Source organism: Ipomoea nil, unplaced genomic scaffold (genome assembly GCF_001879475.1).
Source record: "Ipomoea nil cultivar Tokyo-kokei standard unplaced genomic scaffold, Asagao_1.1 scaffold1298, whole genome shotgun sequence".
Taxonomy (NCBI): domain Eukaryota; kingdom Viridiplantae; phylum Streptophyta; class Magnoliopsida; order Solanales; family Convolvulaceae; genus Ipomoea; species Ipomoea nil.
The window spans coordinates 559,987-577,927 of record NW_017617726.1 but is presented as its reverse complement, the minus strand read 5'-3'; the positions used below and the strand labels follow the sequence as shown (position 1 = coordinate 577,927).

General features: G+C 30.1%; 1 protein-coding gene and 1 long non-coding RNA gene across 6 annotated transcripts; one reads left to right on the top strand and one right to left on the bottom strand.

The window, feature by feature from the left end:
* The first annotated feature begins 1,810 nt into the window (after nucleotides 1-1,810).
* LOC109184970 lies at nucleotides 1,811-15,433 on the top strand. Its single transcript, XR_002054909.1, has 3 exons — nucleotides 1,811-1,827; nucleotides 13,966-13,972; nucleotides 15,120-15,433. It is a non-coding gene; the product is annotated as an uncharacterized LOC109184970 (long non-coding RNA).
* Nucleotides 13,003-17,205, bottom strand: LOC109184968 (p21-activated protein kinase-interacting protein 1-like). 5 transcript variants are annotated; one of them, XM_019334965.1, is made up of 4 exons: nucleotides 15,448-16,092; nucleotides 14,682-14,979; nucleotides 13,488-13,558; nucleotides 13,003-13,456 (listed from the first exon to the last, which is right to left on the bottom strand). In XM_019334965.1, the coding sequence occupies exons 1-3, from the start codon at nucleotides 16,090-16,092 to the stop codon at nucleotides 13,494-13,496; spliced, it is 1,008 nt and encodes a 335-aa protein (XP_019190510.1). In that variant the 3' UTR covers nucleotides 13,003-13,456; nucleotides 13,488-13,493. The 5 variants fall into 5 exon arrangements, with proteins under 5 accessions (XP_019190510.1, XP_019190506.1, XP_019190507.1 ...); XM_019334961.1 differs by adding an exon at nucleotides 16,938-17,205 and having other exon boundaries at nucleotides 13,294-13,558; nucleotides 15,448-16,145; XM_019334962.1 differs by adding an exon at nucleotides 16,942-17,205 and having other exon boundaries at nucleotides 13,294-13,558; nucleotides 15,448-16,145.
* Between the last annotated feature and the right edge of the window lie 736 nt (nucleotides 17,206-17,941).

Below are 17,941 nucleotides of genomic sequence, written 5' to 3'. Positions count from 1 at the left end.
TTTGTAGAGAAACCAAGAAACATTCATATGGTAGCAGCTCATAGGGTGTTAAGGTACCTCAAAGGGGCACCTGGAAAAGGCTTGTTTTACTCTTCTAATTCTCTTATGAAGTTGCAAGGATTTTCAGACTCAGACTGGGCAACCTGTGTGGATAGTAGGAAATCTGTGACAGGATATTGTATTTATCTTGGCAATTCTTTGATTTCATGAAAGACCAAGAAGCAAGCTACAATCTCTAGATCATCTTCTGAGGCAGAGTACAGGGCCCTAGCATCCACAACTTGTGAAGTACAGTGGTTGTTATTTCTGTTAGCAGACTTGAAGACAACATTCTCTACTCCAGTAACTTTGTATTGTGATAACAACTCTGCCATTGCTATTGGTGAGAATTTTGTCTTCCATGAACGCACTAAACACATTGAGATTGATTGCCATGTGGTTAGACAAAAGATCAATGAAGGAGTTGTCAAACTTCTTGCTGGTTCTTCCCAAAATCAGACTGCAGATGGATTTACAAAAGCCTTGCCTAAGCCTTTGTTTGACAAGTTCCATGATAAGCTGGGCCTTCAAGACCTTCATGCTCCAGCTTACGGGGGGTGATGAAGTAATACACAGCTCAATCATCTTTAATCCTCTCTCAAACATCTCAAATAATGCAGCAACTTGCAGCTGTCCAGTCCAGCTCAGCTCAGCTCTTCTCTGCTTTGCTTTCTTTCTTAGCTTAATAATAAGTCAGGGACCTATTGGTCTTTTCCCTTTCCCTTGGCAGTTATAACGGCTTGTCTATATAGCCTATGAAATGTAAAGCTGTAGACTAGTCAGTAGATTCACTTTCTTCTTTCAGCTTGTAGACACATGAACTCTCTTCATCTTCTTCAATGGAATACACACTGCTTCTCTTCTAATCTTTGAGGTTTCTCAACAAATTCAACTAAGAGTCAGCTAACACCGCAAAGAGATTTACAGAGAACAAATGAAATTTTGGCGGGATAGTGTAAACAGATGGAGTGCAAAGGCGGGAAGGAGGTGAGATTACTACTCTGCCCTCAGATTTCACGGTTAGTAAATGGTGGATTTAATGGATGACGAAATTGGGTCAAATTTGGAAACTTAAGGACTAAATTGGTTGAAATTAATAGTTGAGGACTAAATTGTGAATTTAGCTATAGTCAAGGGATCATTTTGGGTATTTACTCTTTAATTAACAAATTAAATGGTCTTTTAGTCTAGTTTTTATAAATTATTTAATTAATGTAGTATACAAGTTTATAATATACTTTATTGTATTCGAATTAATTTAGAAAAATCGATCTAACTAAAAGAAATTAAAATTTAAAAGTATTTATCAATATATTGTTATTCAAATTATTTTATCTAATTGATTATGTTTCATATTTTCTCGTAAATATATTGTAATTTATAATGTATTTTGTATTTTAAACTTATTATGATTGTTTGATATTTTGTCATTGACATTTCTAACGTCATTTAATATTCGCCCTCACTCAAATGATTTTATGGGTCCGCCACTGTGGGTAACTGAACCCTTGAAACTATGAAGTATAAATAGGAATAATATACAGTGCTTTTGTGAATAATGTATTGAAAGTTTGAAACCTATAAACCTACAAACAAATTCTTTGAATTTTTTGTCAGTTTTGGTGGTCCTAGTTCATGGAAAAAGTTATTATTATGGGATGTCATAGACTGTGGATGATGATGATGAATGTTAGGGATTTAGATACGGAGTATTGTTAAAAAAAAAAAAAAAAAAAAAAAAAAAAACAAACAAACAAAGATACGGAGATTTAGAATTGAAAATACAAAGTTTTATTTTACCATTAAATTAGTATCCATATAAACTTTAAAAAAAAAAAAAAAATGAAAGTTGAATTTTTTTTAAAGAGTTGTAATAGTTAATTGAATGTTTTTTTTTTTTTAGCTCAATGTGCTAATTGAACTTTCTTGAGTAGTAAAGGGGCCTATTTGACCCTTATCCCTTTCTTAAGAATGAAAACAACGCACCTTAAGAAGGCAAACAACGCACTTTAAGAAGGAAAATAACGCACCTAAAGCTTTAGGCCAACGCACCTTAAGTTCCAACAACTTAGCACCTTAAGCACACAAATCACGCACTTTAAGAAGGAAAATCATGTACCTAAAGCTTTAGACTGACACACTTAAGTTTCAACAACTGACACACCATTAGCATACAACACAAAAACCACTCACCTTAAGCACAAAAAAATCACGCACCCTTAAGAAGGAAAACCACGCATCTTAAATTTGACCTATAGATACAAAAAGACAAAATTGACAAGGCGTTTTTTTCTTTTTTTTTTTTTAATTCTTGTTAATCCTGGACGTTGATTTTGACAATGTCAATGGCTCTTATCTCACCGCACGTTCGCACCTGAGCATACCATCCGCATTTGAACCGTATATATATATATATATATATATATATATATATATATATATATATATATATATATATATATATATATATATATATATATATGTATATGTTCAAATGAGAACAGGAAATTTTCCGTACGGTCGGTGTGATTTGCACCATTAGGTATGCATAAATGCACCACACACTAAAAAAAAACGCACCACAAATAATGATGTATTTTCAGACAGTTTATGGTGCATTTATGCATATCTAATGGTGCAAACCGCACCGACCGTGTACTGCACAGGAAGTCTTGTTCTCATAGGAACCTGATAATATATATATATATATATATATATATATATATATATATATATATATATATATATATATATATATATATGTATGTATGTATATATATGTATCTATATATAAAGAGTTAATTCCATTTTTTGTTCTAGATTTATATGTGACAGTTCACTTTTAGTCCATTTTTATCAGAACATCCTATTTGGTCCTAGTATTATTGTGACATGACCAATTCTGGTCATCTATCAACAAAATCGTTAAAATTTCGTTAAATAGAAAGACATTTTGATTTTTTTAATACAAAGTGCATTGACTTGTTATATTTTTTATGTTTTTTTTTTTTTTGAAAAAATTCATAATTGAAGATCGAAATGTCCATCTATTTAACAAAATTTCAACGATTTTTTTGATAGAGGACCAAAATTGGTCATGTCATAATAATACTAGGACCAAAAGGGAATGTTTGAATAAAAAAGGATTAAAAGTAGACTATCCATCTATAAATCTAGAACCAAAAATGAAATTAACTCATATATAAAATTTGCCTTGTGTAGGGTTTGCTTGATATAATATATGAGATTTGATTATGTAAAAGTTTTTAAAGAATACTCATAATGACTTCAATATTCTATTTTTTTTTTATAAAAACAAATATCGCAAAATGTTTTTCCCTTTATAAAATAATATAAAATACACACATTGGCATAGACTTATTGTTTAATTATTTGCCTTTTCTAGTTGTTGGACTGCATACAACTAAAAGTACCAATGAATGGCATCGAAATTGAAGAAGATTATAATGTTGAAGAAAATTATAATATTCTATATATATATATATATATATATATATATATATATATATATATATTAATTTAACCGTTTACAAAATTTATATAATAAAATATAGGAATAAGGGTCAAATAAGTCATCGAACTGAACACAATAAAACAATTAGGCCACTGAACCTAAAAAACCAACAATTAGGTCCCTAAACTAATCAATTTCAAACAATTATTCCAATTTGAAAGTTTCCAACAGGTCATCTCCCAAATTAATTATTTTTTTAAAAAATAAATTTTAAAAATTAATTAGTTTTAAATTAAACTAAAAAAAAAAAAAATTAGAATCCAGCCGGAGACGCCGGAACCAGTTTTTTTTTTTTTTTTTTTTTTTTTTTTTTTTTTTTTAAGTTTAATTTAAAACTAATTAATTTTTAAAATTTAAATTGTAAAAAATAATTAATTTGGAAGGATGACCTGTTGACCTGTTGGAAACCTTCAAATTGAAAAATTGTTTGAAATTGATTAGTTTAGGGACCTAATTGTTGGTTTTTTAAGTTCAATGGCCTAATTGTTTTATCGGGTGCAGTTCGATGGCCTATTTAACCCTTATTCCTAAAATATATAGAAGATTATATGCTCATGGAGGTCTCCTATCCTATCAAAACCTTTTTGATACTAGGTTGCTTCAATTAAGAGTGAGGATTCATTCATAATCTTTAATGTGAAGGGTGGGGTGATCACAAATTTCTAGTAAATTAACTTGTTCCTTTCACTGAACTAGCTCTTTAATTTTAGCATTCATCCTGTTAACCCATTTTTCAGGAGGAGCTATCCGTGTTTTGCTACATGCATTGGCAGCTTGGGAGCCCCTTATGGTCAAGGTGCAATCAGTGTTATCATATACGGTCAGGGTGCAATCAGTGCATTGGCAGCTTTGACTCCTCCCTCGGAGATCCCCTTATCTTAACATTGGACCCCCTACTTTGGGGCCCCGTCCCTGGTGGTGCCCCCTCCTAGCTCGTGGAGTGCTAAGTCAAGTTGGAGGGAATTTGCTAGATTACTAACTGGCTGCTAGTCGGATTGGGTTGTGTCCACTACTGCTGAGCAACTCATTCATTGATGACATTAGCTATCTCTCGGGCTAAAGGCTGGACTCTAGGTCCGACAAGACCTCTCGTTCACTTTTTTTGGGCTCAAACCTTCTCAATAGAAAGGACCTCGGGGTCTCATAACGATACAGGAAGTTCATTAAAATGGCATAATTTTTAAATTATTACTTAAATATATTTTTCTATATTTTGTTTATATAAATACAATCAATATATAAAAAATATATTATTAAACATATTTCGTTGAGGTATTCTAAATGATACCATATTAATTAATATTTTTTGTTTCAAATTCTTTTAAATATTTTTAGTATATTGCTTCGATAATTTTGTAATAATTTATACTAGTCTACTATACTAATAAAAGCCCAAGAGAGTTAAGACCTATAATGGGTAGAAAAAATGGCGGTCAAATTTTTTAATCAAATGAATATCTCAGATTGATCAGATTTTAATTTTTCCTTTATATTTCCTAATTTATCCTTAATGAATATGATTATCCTTTAACTTTTCCGTTAAATATTATCTTTTCCGTTAATTTCTGTTAGTTTACCGTTAACTTATTCATCGATTTCCATAAAAAAGGTCTTAGGTTCGAACCACATCCCAATCAAAGTTGGCATAATTAGTACTCTATTTTACTCTTATTAAATTAAATAATGATTTAGTAGCTACAACAAAAAGTAATACATATGCATTTCTTTAATTTAGAATTATGTGTCTACAATGTCTTTATTAAAAAAAAAATATTCATTATCAATAAATTAAATAAGAGAAATAATTTTATTAGTTATATTGTATTTATTTTTCTCCAATATAAAAATTCTTTACATTCAAATTCATCAATTGATTATATTCGATACATTGTCCCTACAATGTCTTTATTAAAAAAAAAAAATTATTCATTATCAATAAATTAATTAAGAGAAATAATTTTATTAGTTATATTGTCTTTATATTTCTCCAATGTAAAAATTCTTTACATTCAAATTCATCAATTGATTATATTCACTACATTGTCTATTATATTTTTTTTGCACTATTTTTTAATTAAATATCAAAGTTATAATACAAAATAATGCTATATATTTATTTACCAAGTATTTTATTAATACCATGAAAAAATTTAAAAAATATAATTAATAAAGCCAATCATATTAACTACTTGAGGATTCTCAAAAAAAAAAAAAAATATTAACTACTTGAGGGATTTGTTGACAAAGAGAGTATTCAAATCACACAACAAATTGAAGTGAGAACTACCTCGCAATGTCCTTGTTTGATAATCAACAGTTAGCGGTTAGGGTTAGCAGATTATATTAGCAAATTTGACCAGCGAATTATATCAACGGTTAGTAAAAAGATATTTTAAAAAATTAGCTGTTTAGATTAACATGTAAAATGACTTAAGGGTATACATATATTAAATAATAATAATAATAATAATAATAATAATAATAATAATAATAATAATAATAATAATAATAATTGTTTTTAAAAAAAATAAAAAATATAATTAAGCCAATCATATTAAATACTTGGGGGATTTATGGACAAAAAGAGTATTAACTCACACAACAAATTGAAGTGGGAAACTATCTCGCAATGTCCTTATTTGGCAATCAACAGTTAGCTCTTCAATATTAGTATATATTTAATATTTTATGCCCTAATTTTTATTTGCTCTCCCGTATGTCCCGTATTTGATTTCAACAATACCTATACAATTATTTTATTGACAATTATAATCAATCTTGACTATATTATCTTGCATTTGTAAACTTAGAATTGTCTATTTAAATACGTAAATTTAAAATTCAATTATCTATGCATGAACAATTCCAATATAATCTTGTCTTGATATACTTTAAAGTACTTATTAAAAAAAAAACATTAGGCATTATCCTAATCACACAATGCGCGTAAAAAACTAGTAACTTAATAAACATGAAGCAGTGCCCTGACTATTATTGAATAATAATAATAATAATAATAATAATAATAATAATAATAATAATAATAATAATAATAATAATAATAATAATTATTATTATTATTATTATTATTATTATTATTATTATTATTATTATTATTTATTTATTTATTTTGGATCAAAGCTTATTAAGGGAAGGATTGGAAAAAATCAATATTATTAATAAAAATAAAATCTTCCATTTGAACTTACAGCTCAAAACAATCCTATATTGTTAAGGTTTGTGTAATATTGTAAAATAGTGTAATACAATTTCTAATTGAAAACATTCTATTTTCCTATTCGTACTACAATTCTACATTACAATTCTTATTCGTAATACAATACAACAATATTAAAATTCCTATTCCTATTCAACAATATTATTCCGTCACTACTCCAATCAATCAATACTATTATTAAAAAACAAACTCCTCATTTTTAACTTTCAGCCCAAACACTTAATAATAATAAGGTTAGCAGTAAAAAAAAAAGGAAAAATAGAAAAGAATTCGTAATTCGAGAAGCCATAATTTTCTAGAATGATTTCTACACGTTATTTTACTATTAGCCTAATGAATATGAATATAAGAAATTTTTTGCAAAAAAAAAAAGTTATTTATAATTTAGATTAAAATTACATGTCGTTATTTTAATATTAATCTAATGAATATAATGAAGAGTTTGCAAAACAAAATGAAAAAAATCGGTTATTAATAATCTATATCTATACTATTAATAAAAACGAAACCATCCTTTTTAACTTCCCGCCTAAACACTTAATAATAATAAGTTATCACCCAAAATAGAAAAGAATCTGTAATCGAGAAGCCATAATGTTCTAAATTTATTTCTACGTGTTATTTTACTATTAATCTATGAATATGAATATAATGAAGATTTTTGCAAAAGAAAAAAGGGAAAAGATTCAGTTATTGATAATTTAGATTAAAATTACAAGGCGTTATTTTACTACTAATCTAATCAATGAATACTATTATTAAAAACAAAATCCTCCTTTTTTTTTTAACTTCACACTCAAACACTTAATAATAATAAGGTTAGCAGTAAAAAAAAAAAAAAAAAAAAAAAAAAAAAAAGAAATATCGAAAAGAATCCGTAATTCGAGAAGTCATAATGTTCTAAAATTATTTCTACATGTTATTTTACTATTAATCTAATGAATATATAAAATTATTTCTACATGTTATTTTACTATTAATCTAATGAATATGAATATAAGGAAGATTTCACCAAAAAAAAAAGAACATCGAACTGCACAAAATAATGCAATTAGGCCACTGAATCTAAAAAAACAACAATTAGGCCACTAAACTAACCAATTTCTTTCAATTAGTCTAATTTACAGATTTTGCAGGTTAGTAACAGGTCACCCAAAAAATTTAAAATAGTTTTTTAAAAAATTATTATTTAAAAATAATAAATTAAAATATATTTAAAAAAAACGTTTCTTCGTTTCTGCCGGAGACGAAGAAAGTTTCTTCGTCTCCGGCCATGGAGACGAAGAACCTTCTTCGTCTCCGGCCATGGAGACGAAGAAAGTTTCTTCGTCTCCTGCAGAGACGAAGAAACGTTTTTTTTTTTTTAATATATTTTAATTTATTATTTTTAAAAAATATTTTAAATTTTTGGGTGATCTCTTACTAACCTGCAAAACTTATAAATTAGACTAATTGAAAGAAATTGGTTAGTTTAATGGCATAATTGTTGTTTTTTTAGGTTCAGTGGCCTAATTGAATTATTGTGTGCAGTTCGATGGTCTATTTGACCTTTAAAAGGAAAAGAATTGGTTATTAATAATCTATACTTCTATACTATTATTAAAAACAAAATCAATCTTTTTAACTTCACGCCCAAACACTTAATAATAATAAGGTTAGGAGGAAAAATGAAAAGAATTTGTAATTCGAGAAGTCATAATGTTCTAAAATTATTTCTACGCGTTATTCTACTATTAATCTAATGAATATGAATATAAGAAAGATTTTGTAAAAAAAAAAGTTATTAATAATTTAGAATAAAATTACAGGTCATTATTTTATTATTAATTTAATCAATCAAATACTATTATTAAAAATAAAATCCCTCATTTTAACTTTACGTCGTACTTGGCAACAATATAGTGTTATATTTACTGAATAACCATATATAAGTGTAGCTCAAGATTTTGCAACAATTGAGTAACAAATAATTAAATTAATGATATATAAATGGATCCAGCAATATTAAACAATTGGTGTTAATTAAGGCATAAAACCTACATATGACATTTATAGACTTATTTTAGAACCATATATCACAAGCTCAAGAATTTGTTTTAGAATTGAATTTTTTAGCATGTTTCCAATTTGTATATGTCATTGGTATTCAATGGAATCCGTACCTCATCCAAGTCTTTGGTATAAGTTATTACATTCTTTGTATGTTGCTATCAGTTTGATAGATTATCACATACTTATAAAAAGATTACCAACATGAAGTTTCTATCTTTTATTTCCAGTGAATTGAAGTAAATGAGTCACCAGACTACTGTCACATTTATTCTAATACTAGTTTTTCTACGCGCTTTGCGCGAATGGGATAATGCCCAATGATTCTTTTTAAATAAGTATTTCAAAGTATATCAATGCAATATTATATAGAAGATGTTCATGCATAGATAAATAAATGTTGAATTTGTTTATTTAAATCAGTAATTTAAAGTATATATAAATGCAAGATAAGAGATTGATTATATATAACTGTCACAACAATAAATGGAATAAGGTTCAAATTGCCACTTAACGTAACCTGAAAATGCAATTAGGTCACTGAATGGAAAAAAAAAAAAAAGTGCAATTAGGCCACTGAACACTCCAAATGTATGCAATTTCACGTGATAGCAGGTTACCATCAATTTTAACAGGTTACATGCTTATGTGGCAGCTGAGTTGGCATTTTTAATAATAAATTTTTTAAAAAATTAAAAAAATTAAAAAAAAAACGACGTGGTGGCCGTCGGTTACCCCGTCTATTTTATTTTTATTTATTTATTTATATTTTTTCAATTTTTTTAAAAAAATATTATAAAATTTTATTAAAAATTATTTAAAATGTCTACTCAGTTGCCACGTAAGTAGGTAACCTGCTAAAATGGATGGTAACCTGCTATCCAGTGAAATTGCATACATTTGGAGTATTCAGTAGCTTAATTGCACGTTTTTGGAGTGTTCAGTGACCTAATTGCATTTTCATGTTACGTTCAATGACAAATTTGAACCTTATTCCAAAATCAATATTTGCAACTTTGTAACAATGCTAGTCTAAATACTTAGTCTAAAAGCGATAGTCTACATAAATACAACTTTTGGTTTAAATTTCTCTAATTCTCGTTTGGGTAGTATTGTCATTGTCTTCATCTTCAGTATATGTCTTCTTTTTTATTTTTTATTTATTTATTTATTTATTTTTGTTATTAGTAGTATGTCATGTGCAATTATGTTATTGTTGGTAGCATAGAAGGATTCATCATGTAATGAGATTATGGTGTAGGAAGCTTTAGATTTGCCTTGTTTTGTATATAACTGGGATTTTAGTTGTGCTATGAACTATTTATCTTACAAGCACATGTTGATATTTGATAGTGGTAGTTTAATTTCCCCTACATGTTTCATGTGTTTGTGAGATGTGTGTCATAGGTTATCATGTGAAGTATTGAACAAAATATTAATATTTATTATATTTGTATAAAATACTTGGTAAATAAATAAATAAATAAATAAATAAATAAATAAATAAATATATATATATATATATATATATATATATATATATATATATATATATATATATATATATATATATATATATATAAAACATATTTTGTATTATAACTTTGATATTTAATTACAAGATAATGTAAAAAGAAGACAATATATAATGTAGTGAATATAATAAATTAATAAATTTGAAGGTAAGGAATATTTGAATTGTATAAAATAAAGATAATATAACTAATGAATTTTTTTTTATAATGAATAATTCATTTTAAATAGAGGCATTATAGACATCTAATTCTAAATTAATTAAATGCATATGTATTATTTTTTTTGTTGTATCTAATAATTTATTTTTTAATTTAATAAGAACAATAAAGTGGCGTACATACTTTTCATCCACAATAATGAAATCATTGATTTTTTAATATGTATTTAGATGGGCTAATTATTTCACCAAAGTTTTTATTAAATTTTATATTAAATTTTTTTAATACTTTGTAACATATTCGTAGTATATGTTTAACAATTATGTCAACTCTAATTGGGATGTGGTTCGATCCTAAGACCTTTGTTATAGAAATTAATGACTAAGTTAAGAATAATAAATAGTTAACGGAATATTCCGTTAAGAAAGTTTATACTAACGGAATTTAAGGTTATTTAAGGGAAGAAAATAATATAATAAAGGGTAAATAAGGAAAATCATTAAGAAATACTAAAATCAAAATAATATGAACCATTAATTTTAAGAAACAATTAGGACTGACATTTTTTTATTCCAGTTAAGGGCCTAACATTATTGGCTCTTATTAAAATTGTAGATGTAGATTTACATTTTTGGGAGTGTCAAAGTGAATATTTCTAAGTGAAACCAAAATATATATACAATATAAGATATTTGTTTAGCTTAATTTGTGGAGTTAATATTATGCATTTATAAGAATACTTCATGGTGTTCAATACAATAACCATTGAACAATTCATGGTATTCAATAGTATTAATAATATATTCATGAAAATGTTGAGATAAATCATTGAACATTTGCATTGTTTAAATCGAAATCAAACAACGATAACCTCAGAAAACATAATCTGTTCAATTCATTTCATCAATTGCACTATATAATATTCGATGTTATAATTTATATAATTATATATCGTTCCAAATATTCTTAAAATATTATAACAAATCTATTTCAATTCGTGTAATGCATATGTGAAAATGCTAGTTAATAATAATAATAGAATTAGGAGGAAAATGCTTATGGGATGTCGAGTAAGTATTAAATTAAATATATATATATATATATATATATATATATATATATAACACATGAACAAAACTTGACATTTATGGTTAAAAACAAGTTAACATGTTGAATATAGTATTAATAATATATTCATGAAAATGTTGAGATAAATCATTGGACATTTGCATTGTTTAAATGAAATCAAACAACAATAACCTCAGAAAATATAATCTGTTCAATTCATTTCATCAATTGCACTATATAATATTCGATGTTATAATTTATATAATTATATATCGATCCAAATATTCTTAAAATATTATAACAAATCTATTTCAATTCAATTCGTGTAACGCATATGTGAAAATACTAGTTAATAATAATAATAGAATTAGAAGGAAAATGCTAGTAAGTATTAAATTAAAAAAATATATATAACACATGAACAAAACTTGACATTTATGGTTAAAAACAAGTTAACATAGGTTATTATTCTTCCAAAAAACCTGCGCTCATTGCGCACAAGGAACCCCCTCACTAGGTTATTATTCCTCCAAAAAACCTGTGCTCATTGCGCACAAGGAACCCCCCTCACTTTGAGAGGTTGCTCCCACATTGACGCTGGTGAAACTTGATCCCTTGTCATTCTTCCAAAGTTTCACCTTTGTGACCAGTTGAACTGCCCATGCGGGTTATTATTATTATTATTATTAAGTATAGATATAGATGTTCAAATGAAACTTTCTTTTAACTTGAGAGCCTATTTACACTTTTTAAAACCATTTGATGTCAAACTTTAATTAAGTAATAGGTAAATTTTGATAATTATTTTTTATGAAAATTAAAGAGTACACAAAACTTAGCCTCAACATGCATTATGGTATAAGAATTAGTACCAACCACTTGTCCTCACAATTTCCACCAATTTTAAAATTCTCCTATATGATTGAAACTCCAAAGTTCCAAAGCTTTTCCTTCTTTTTCGATCACGCCCACCCTAAGCTCTATAAAACCACTCTCTTTTCCTCTCCTCTCCTCTCCTCTCCTTCAATGCATCTTCTTTATTCTCATTTCTCTCACACACATTAATAACCAACAATCGATCTGTTCAAACAAGTTCAAGAAAAAGCAACAATCTTAGTGGCATGAAAACCTATAGGATGATGAGGAAGGAGATGAGTTACATGCATTACTGTTCAGAAGCCCTCCAACAGGCCTAAACTGGAGAGCATTTTGTATTAAGGCAAATTCCAAAGGCCTAAACTTCCCACCAAGCTCATCATTTCTCTTCTTCCCGTTTTCGTTTCATTGACGTTTTACATCTTCATCAACAACTACACATAATAATGCCATGCAAACAAAGAAACAAACAATACATGGGACAATAACACAAATGAAAGAGATTTATCCAGTTGGTAAGGTCCGAGATTCCCCCGGTTTCCTTTGACAACTATTGTTTTATCCAAATACAGGCAAATGACATCCTATATGTGATGTATGTTGCAGTATATTTGTAGGGGTTTTCATGCCCTTCTTCACAACAAATTTATATACTCAGTATTGAATAATTCTTATCCCACTTAGGATCAGAATCTGTAAAACATTGCAATTGTAATCTCTAAGTTTAACTCCCACAAGAAGATTCGGATTGGATCTGAAGCAGAGGGGGAGAATGAATACTAGAAGAAAGCTTGTAATAGCTGGCTGCAAAAGTACATACCATACATGTATATATTTAAAATACGAAGACAGCCTACACAAATAACAAAATCTGGTGTAATGCTTCGACAAAAAACAGGCAGGGGATTACAGAAGTACGAGAAGAGACAGAGAGAGACAATTGTGCAATTCAATCAAGCATTCTCAGCAAATGTTTGGTGTGAGTTTGAGAGTATCACTCTGCTGCTCCGTCTTCTTGTTCATTTGAAGCAGAATTTCCCATCTGAGGTCTTCGCATAGCTGAAGATGAAGAAGAGGGAAAATTGTAAGAAATGAAGCTTTCAGCAATTTTACTTGAAAAAATTACTGCAGTCTTATATGCTTCACACCTATGTATTACACTTACAAACAGACTAGCTAGATACATGGTTGCAGTAGTCGCTAGGCGCTAGTCGGGCGCCCGGACAGCGCCTAGCGCCTAGGCGGAATCTAGGCGAGCGCCAAAAAAACAGTGGTAGATTTGTAGTTTGACAATTTTAATGAGGTTGTTTTCAATATTTAATCAAATAACACATCCAAATAAATGAATTAATGATAATTCATAACATCAAAACAATGGTTTTCAAAAAAAAAAACATTAAAACAATATTAAAAATTAAAAATACTCAAATACTTCAATCATACAAAGATTCAAAGTATCAAACTAGTCTACGAGTGTATATATGTCATATTATATATATGTATGCGTGCGCGCACACACACATATAATAAAAAAATAAGCCGAGTCGATCGGGTTAACTCGACCGAGATGGACGAGTTAACTCGACTAACTTAGACGCTAGGCGGCCAAATCGGCAGAGTTAGGCGCTAGGCGGACGCCTAAGCGGGCGCCTAGGGAGGAAATCGCCACGGTCTAGAGGCGCCTAGGCGGGGCTTAGGCGGGCGCCTAGACCGATTTTTACAACCCTGGCTAGATATGATAACCCACTATTTCACTACTGCAATTGCTTAGATAACTATGGAATAGAGAGATGTCAACAAGCCATCAGAATCAATGAATAAAATGCAGAGGACTGTTGATGGTAAAGGACATGCAACAGCCATAATAAACAAATAAGAAATGTAGCAATAGCAACTGAAAGTTCATATGTTGGTGTCTCCCTTGCATAAAAATCCTCTAATCAATTTTAAAATTTTCTACAAACTTTGAAGTTCTCATAATTTAAAACTGTGGATGACCGACTAAACTGTCCATATATCCACGCAGTCTGAAAATAACCAATAACTTAAAGCAGTTTCTTTCACTAACGGAAATCAAAGTAAACAACCAACCAAGAATCGAAGTAAACAACAACCAAGAATCGATGTGATTTAAATTGCTAATACAAAGATGAAATAGAAAATAATTCCTTTTTAAACTCACATTTGATGGATGATCCAGCTAGACAAGTCAGCCTGGATTTCGTATTGGCCACTGCCAGTGGATTTAATTTCTCCTTCCCTGCCATCCGAAGATCCCAGACACGTATGTTGCCATCTGATGATGCAGATGCTACTAAATATGGATACTCTTCAGCAGTGGAATCATCATTTTCGGAGAGTACAACAATTCCTTTAACACGGGCTGAATGTGCATCATCAATGTTATATGCCACTTTTCCACTTTTTGTGTCCCATGCCATAATATTCCTGTCCTCTCCTCCAGTAAACAATATACCACCCTGCGAAATATTAGTTCAGTTTCAAAACATATTGAAATATCATGAGAGAAGAAGAAAGGAGAGGAATAGCTTAGGAATCTGGTTTTAACTTTAAATAGAACAAACAATCATAATCTGAAGAAGTGAACCTTAAAATATAGAACTAGTATTTCCTAATTTTGATTAAACAGGTTTGTGCATGACAAGAATTTTGAACTCAGTTACATGGATTTGCAGCATATGAAATATTGTAATAGGAATTTCCATACACCTTAATAACTCACTTTCTTCGAAATCTGTAACTTCTACAAATACAAGCAATATGTTCTTAGAACAAAATGAAATTCAGCAAGCAGCAATTAAATTGTTTATATAAAATTCAAAGCAAGCTATTGAATTGAAGCTTTACACGCCACACTCACACATGCTATAAATATAAAAGCAAGACATTAAAATTCCTAGATATGACGAACACAGTGCATAACTCACCTTTCCTGAGGCAGCACAGAGAACTCGCTTCGCATTATTGAATTCCAAAACTATTCTTGCATCCTCAGACTCGTGTACTGAAACTTTTTCATCCATAACCATGTAGAATGTGTTGCCAGTTTCGTTAAATTTCACGATAGAGGCTTCTTTGCCCAACCTGCAGTAAAAACTCCTCCTCCCTCTAACCAAATTAACCATAGCTAAGCATCCATCTCGGCTCACCGACAACGCCAGCCGCCCTGAGGGGTGGATAGAAAGGGAATTGACGCCTTTTCGGTGGACTTTCACAGTTTTGAGGTGAACAAAGGGATCGGCGTCGTAGATGGAGATTGAGCCATTGTCAGCAGCAGAGATTAGGTTGCGCGGGAAGGAGAGGGATGGAGGGGTGTAGAATGCGAGGGAATTGATGGTGGCAGATCCGTGGAGGGAGCCGATTTCGGAGCAAGTGGAGAGGTCATAGATTTTAATGGTGTCATCGGAGCCACCAGAGACGGCGGCAGAGCCTGAAACGTCGGCACATTTGATGGTGGAGAGGTGGGAAGGGAAGGAGAAGAGGGGAATTAGATCAAAGCTTTGAAGGTCCTTCAGAGATTTCAGTTTGAACCCCCATATGAAACGCTCGTACGAACCGGCGATTAAACTCATGGATTTTCCAGATTCGAGTGAAGAAGTCCTCTCTGTTTGTTCTCTATAAAACCCTAAAGAAGAGGAAGAGAAGGGTTTAATAAGAAAAAATAAATGCAATTACGAAATTGCCTTTGTATACTCTTCAAAACTTTTAAAATTATAGATTTTAATGAACTTTTATTAATTTTCATAGAATCATTCTAAACTTTTGGAAACTTTATAACTTATAACCGACCGAAAAAACTGGCCGGTCAGTTATATCAGTTACCGAAAAACCGAACATTGACATGGAAAATGCAAGTACCAAATACCAAATACCAAATACCAAATCACACACAAACTGCCAAAGTCACAAATAGATACTAATATACTAATACAAATCCAAATACTACAAACTTACAAAGTCAAATTCACAATGTCAATGCCAAACTGCCAAGTCTTAACATTGTATATTAGTAAATAGTAATAACAGTACAAAGTGTTTAAACACACTGCCTGGAACCACCCAGTGCCAAAAAGAAAAAATGTCAAAGTGTTAATCACACTGCCTGGAGCCCTGGAAGCACACGGTGTCACAAACAATATAATACAACAGAATTAATGCACTACAGTATAACACACCGGTTAATTATATTATCTAATTAAATAAATTATATAATCTGACCCTATTAATTTGAGTAATTGACTGTTAGTTCACATGCAAATTGGTTTTAAAACTTCAATAACAACAACAACAATGCAGACATTTATGCCTTCTCTAAACTATTTTATGCTTGATAAAGACTAATTAAATACTTAATTAAACATACTTAAGTGAGGCAGTGACTAAGTGAGGGCCGTGAGGCTGAGGTGAGATGGCTTACTTACGCGGCGAGCAGTAGTCAGTAGATGACTGACTGGCGGCGAGCCGGCGAGGCTGAGGTGAGGTGAGAGCCGAGAGGAGGAGAGGGCGTCGGAGAAGCAGAAGCCCAGAACGGAGATCGTCGGACAACTCGGGTGTCGCCGCGTCGGCTGTGGCCTGTGGAGAAGGCAAGATGGAGAGAAATTTGGATTCTGGAGACTGGAATGGATTAGCTGATTAGGGATTTAGGGGTTTAGGGTTTTAGGGTAGGGTGGTTTCAAAGAAGCAAAAAAAAAAAAAAAAAAAGGATTTTAGGGTATTTTAGAGTAGGGAATATCAATCGTTATATCCTACACCACGGCGCACATAGCACTGTGCGCCGCGCGCCTCCCAAAACGATGTTGTTTTGGGGTAGTGTTGGGAGGCGCGGTAGGAAGTTGCTGAGATTATGTGTATTTGTTCAAAACGTTATGTGTATTTGTTCAAAACGTTATGTGTATTGGTTCATACAGTTATGTGTATTTTTTATACAATTATGTACATTCTTTTTATACAATTATGTACATCCGAATCAGAAAATTTGTGTGTATTATGTTAATAGTTGATGTGTATTATGTTAAAAGTTTATGTTTATTATGTATTATGTTAGATTATGTGTATTATCTTTTAAAAAGAGTATGTATATTTTGTTATATAATTATGTACATTCATGTATAACATTATGTGTATTCTAGTTTAATATTATGTACATTCTTGAACAGCGGGTTTTTTTTTTTTTTAAGAAAAAACTACTGCCATTCACTGGGGCAGAAAATTTCAAAAAAAAAAAAAAAAATTAAAACGACGTCATTTTACATCTGGGCGCATAGTGCAACGCGCGCCGTGGTGTAGGATATAAATTGCCAGGGAATATAAGTTTTCAAAAAAAAAGGGTAGGGAATATAAATACTCCGTATATAATTAGATTTTGGATTGGGTTATGGTATATCATGTATGGGCTTGGGCTGGCAGTATTGGATTGGTCCA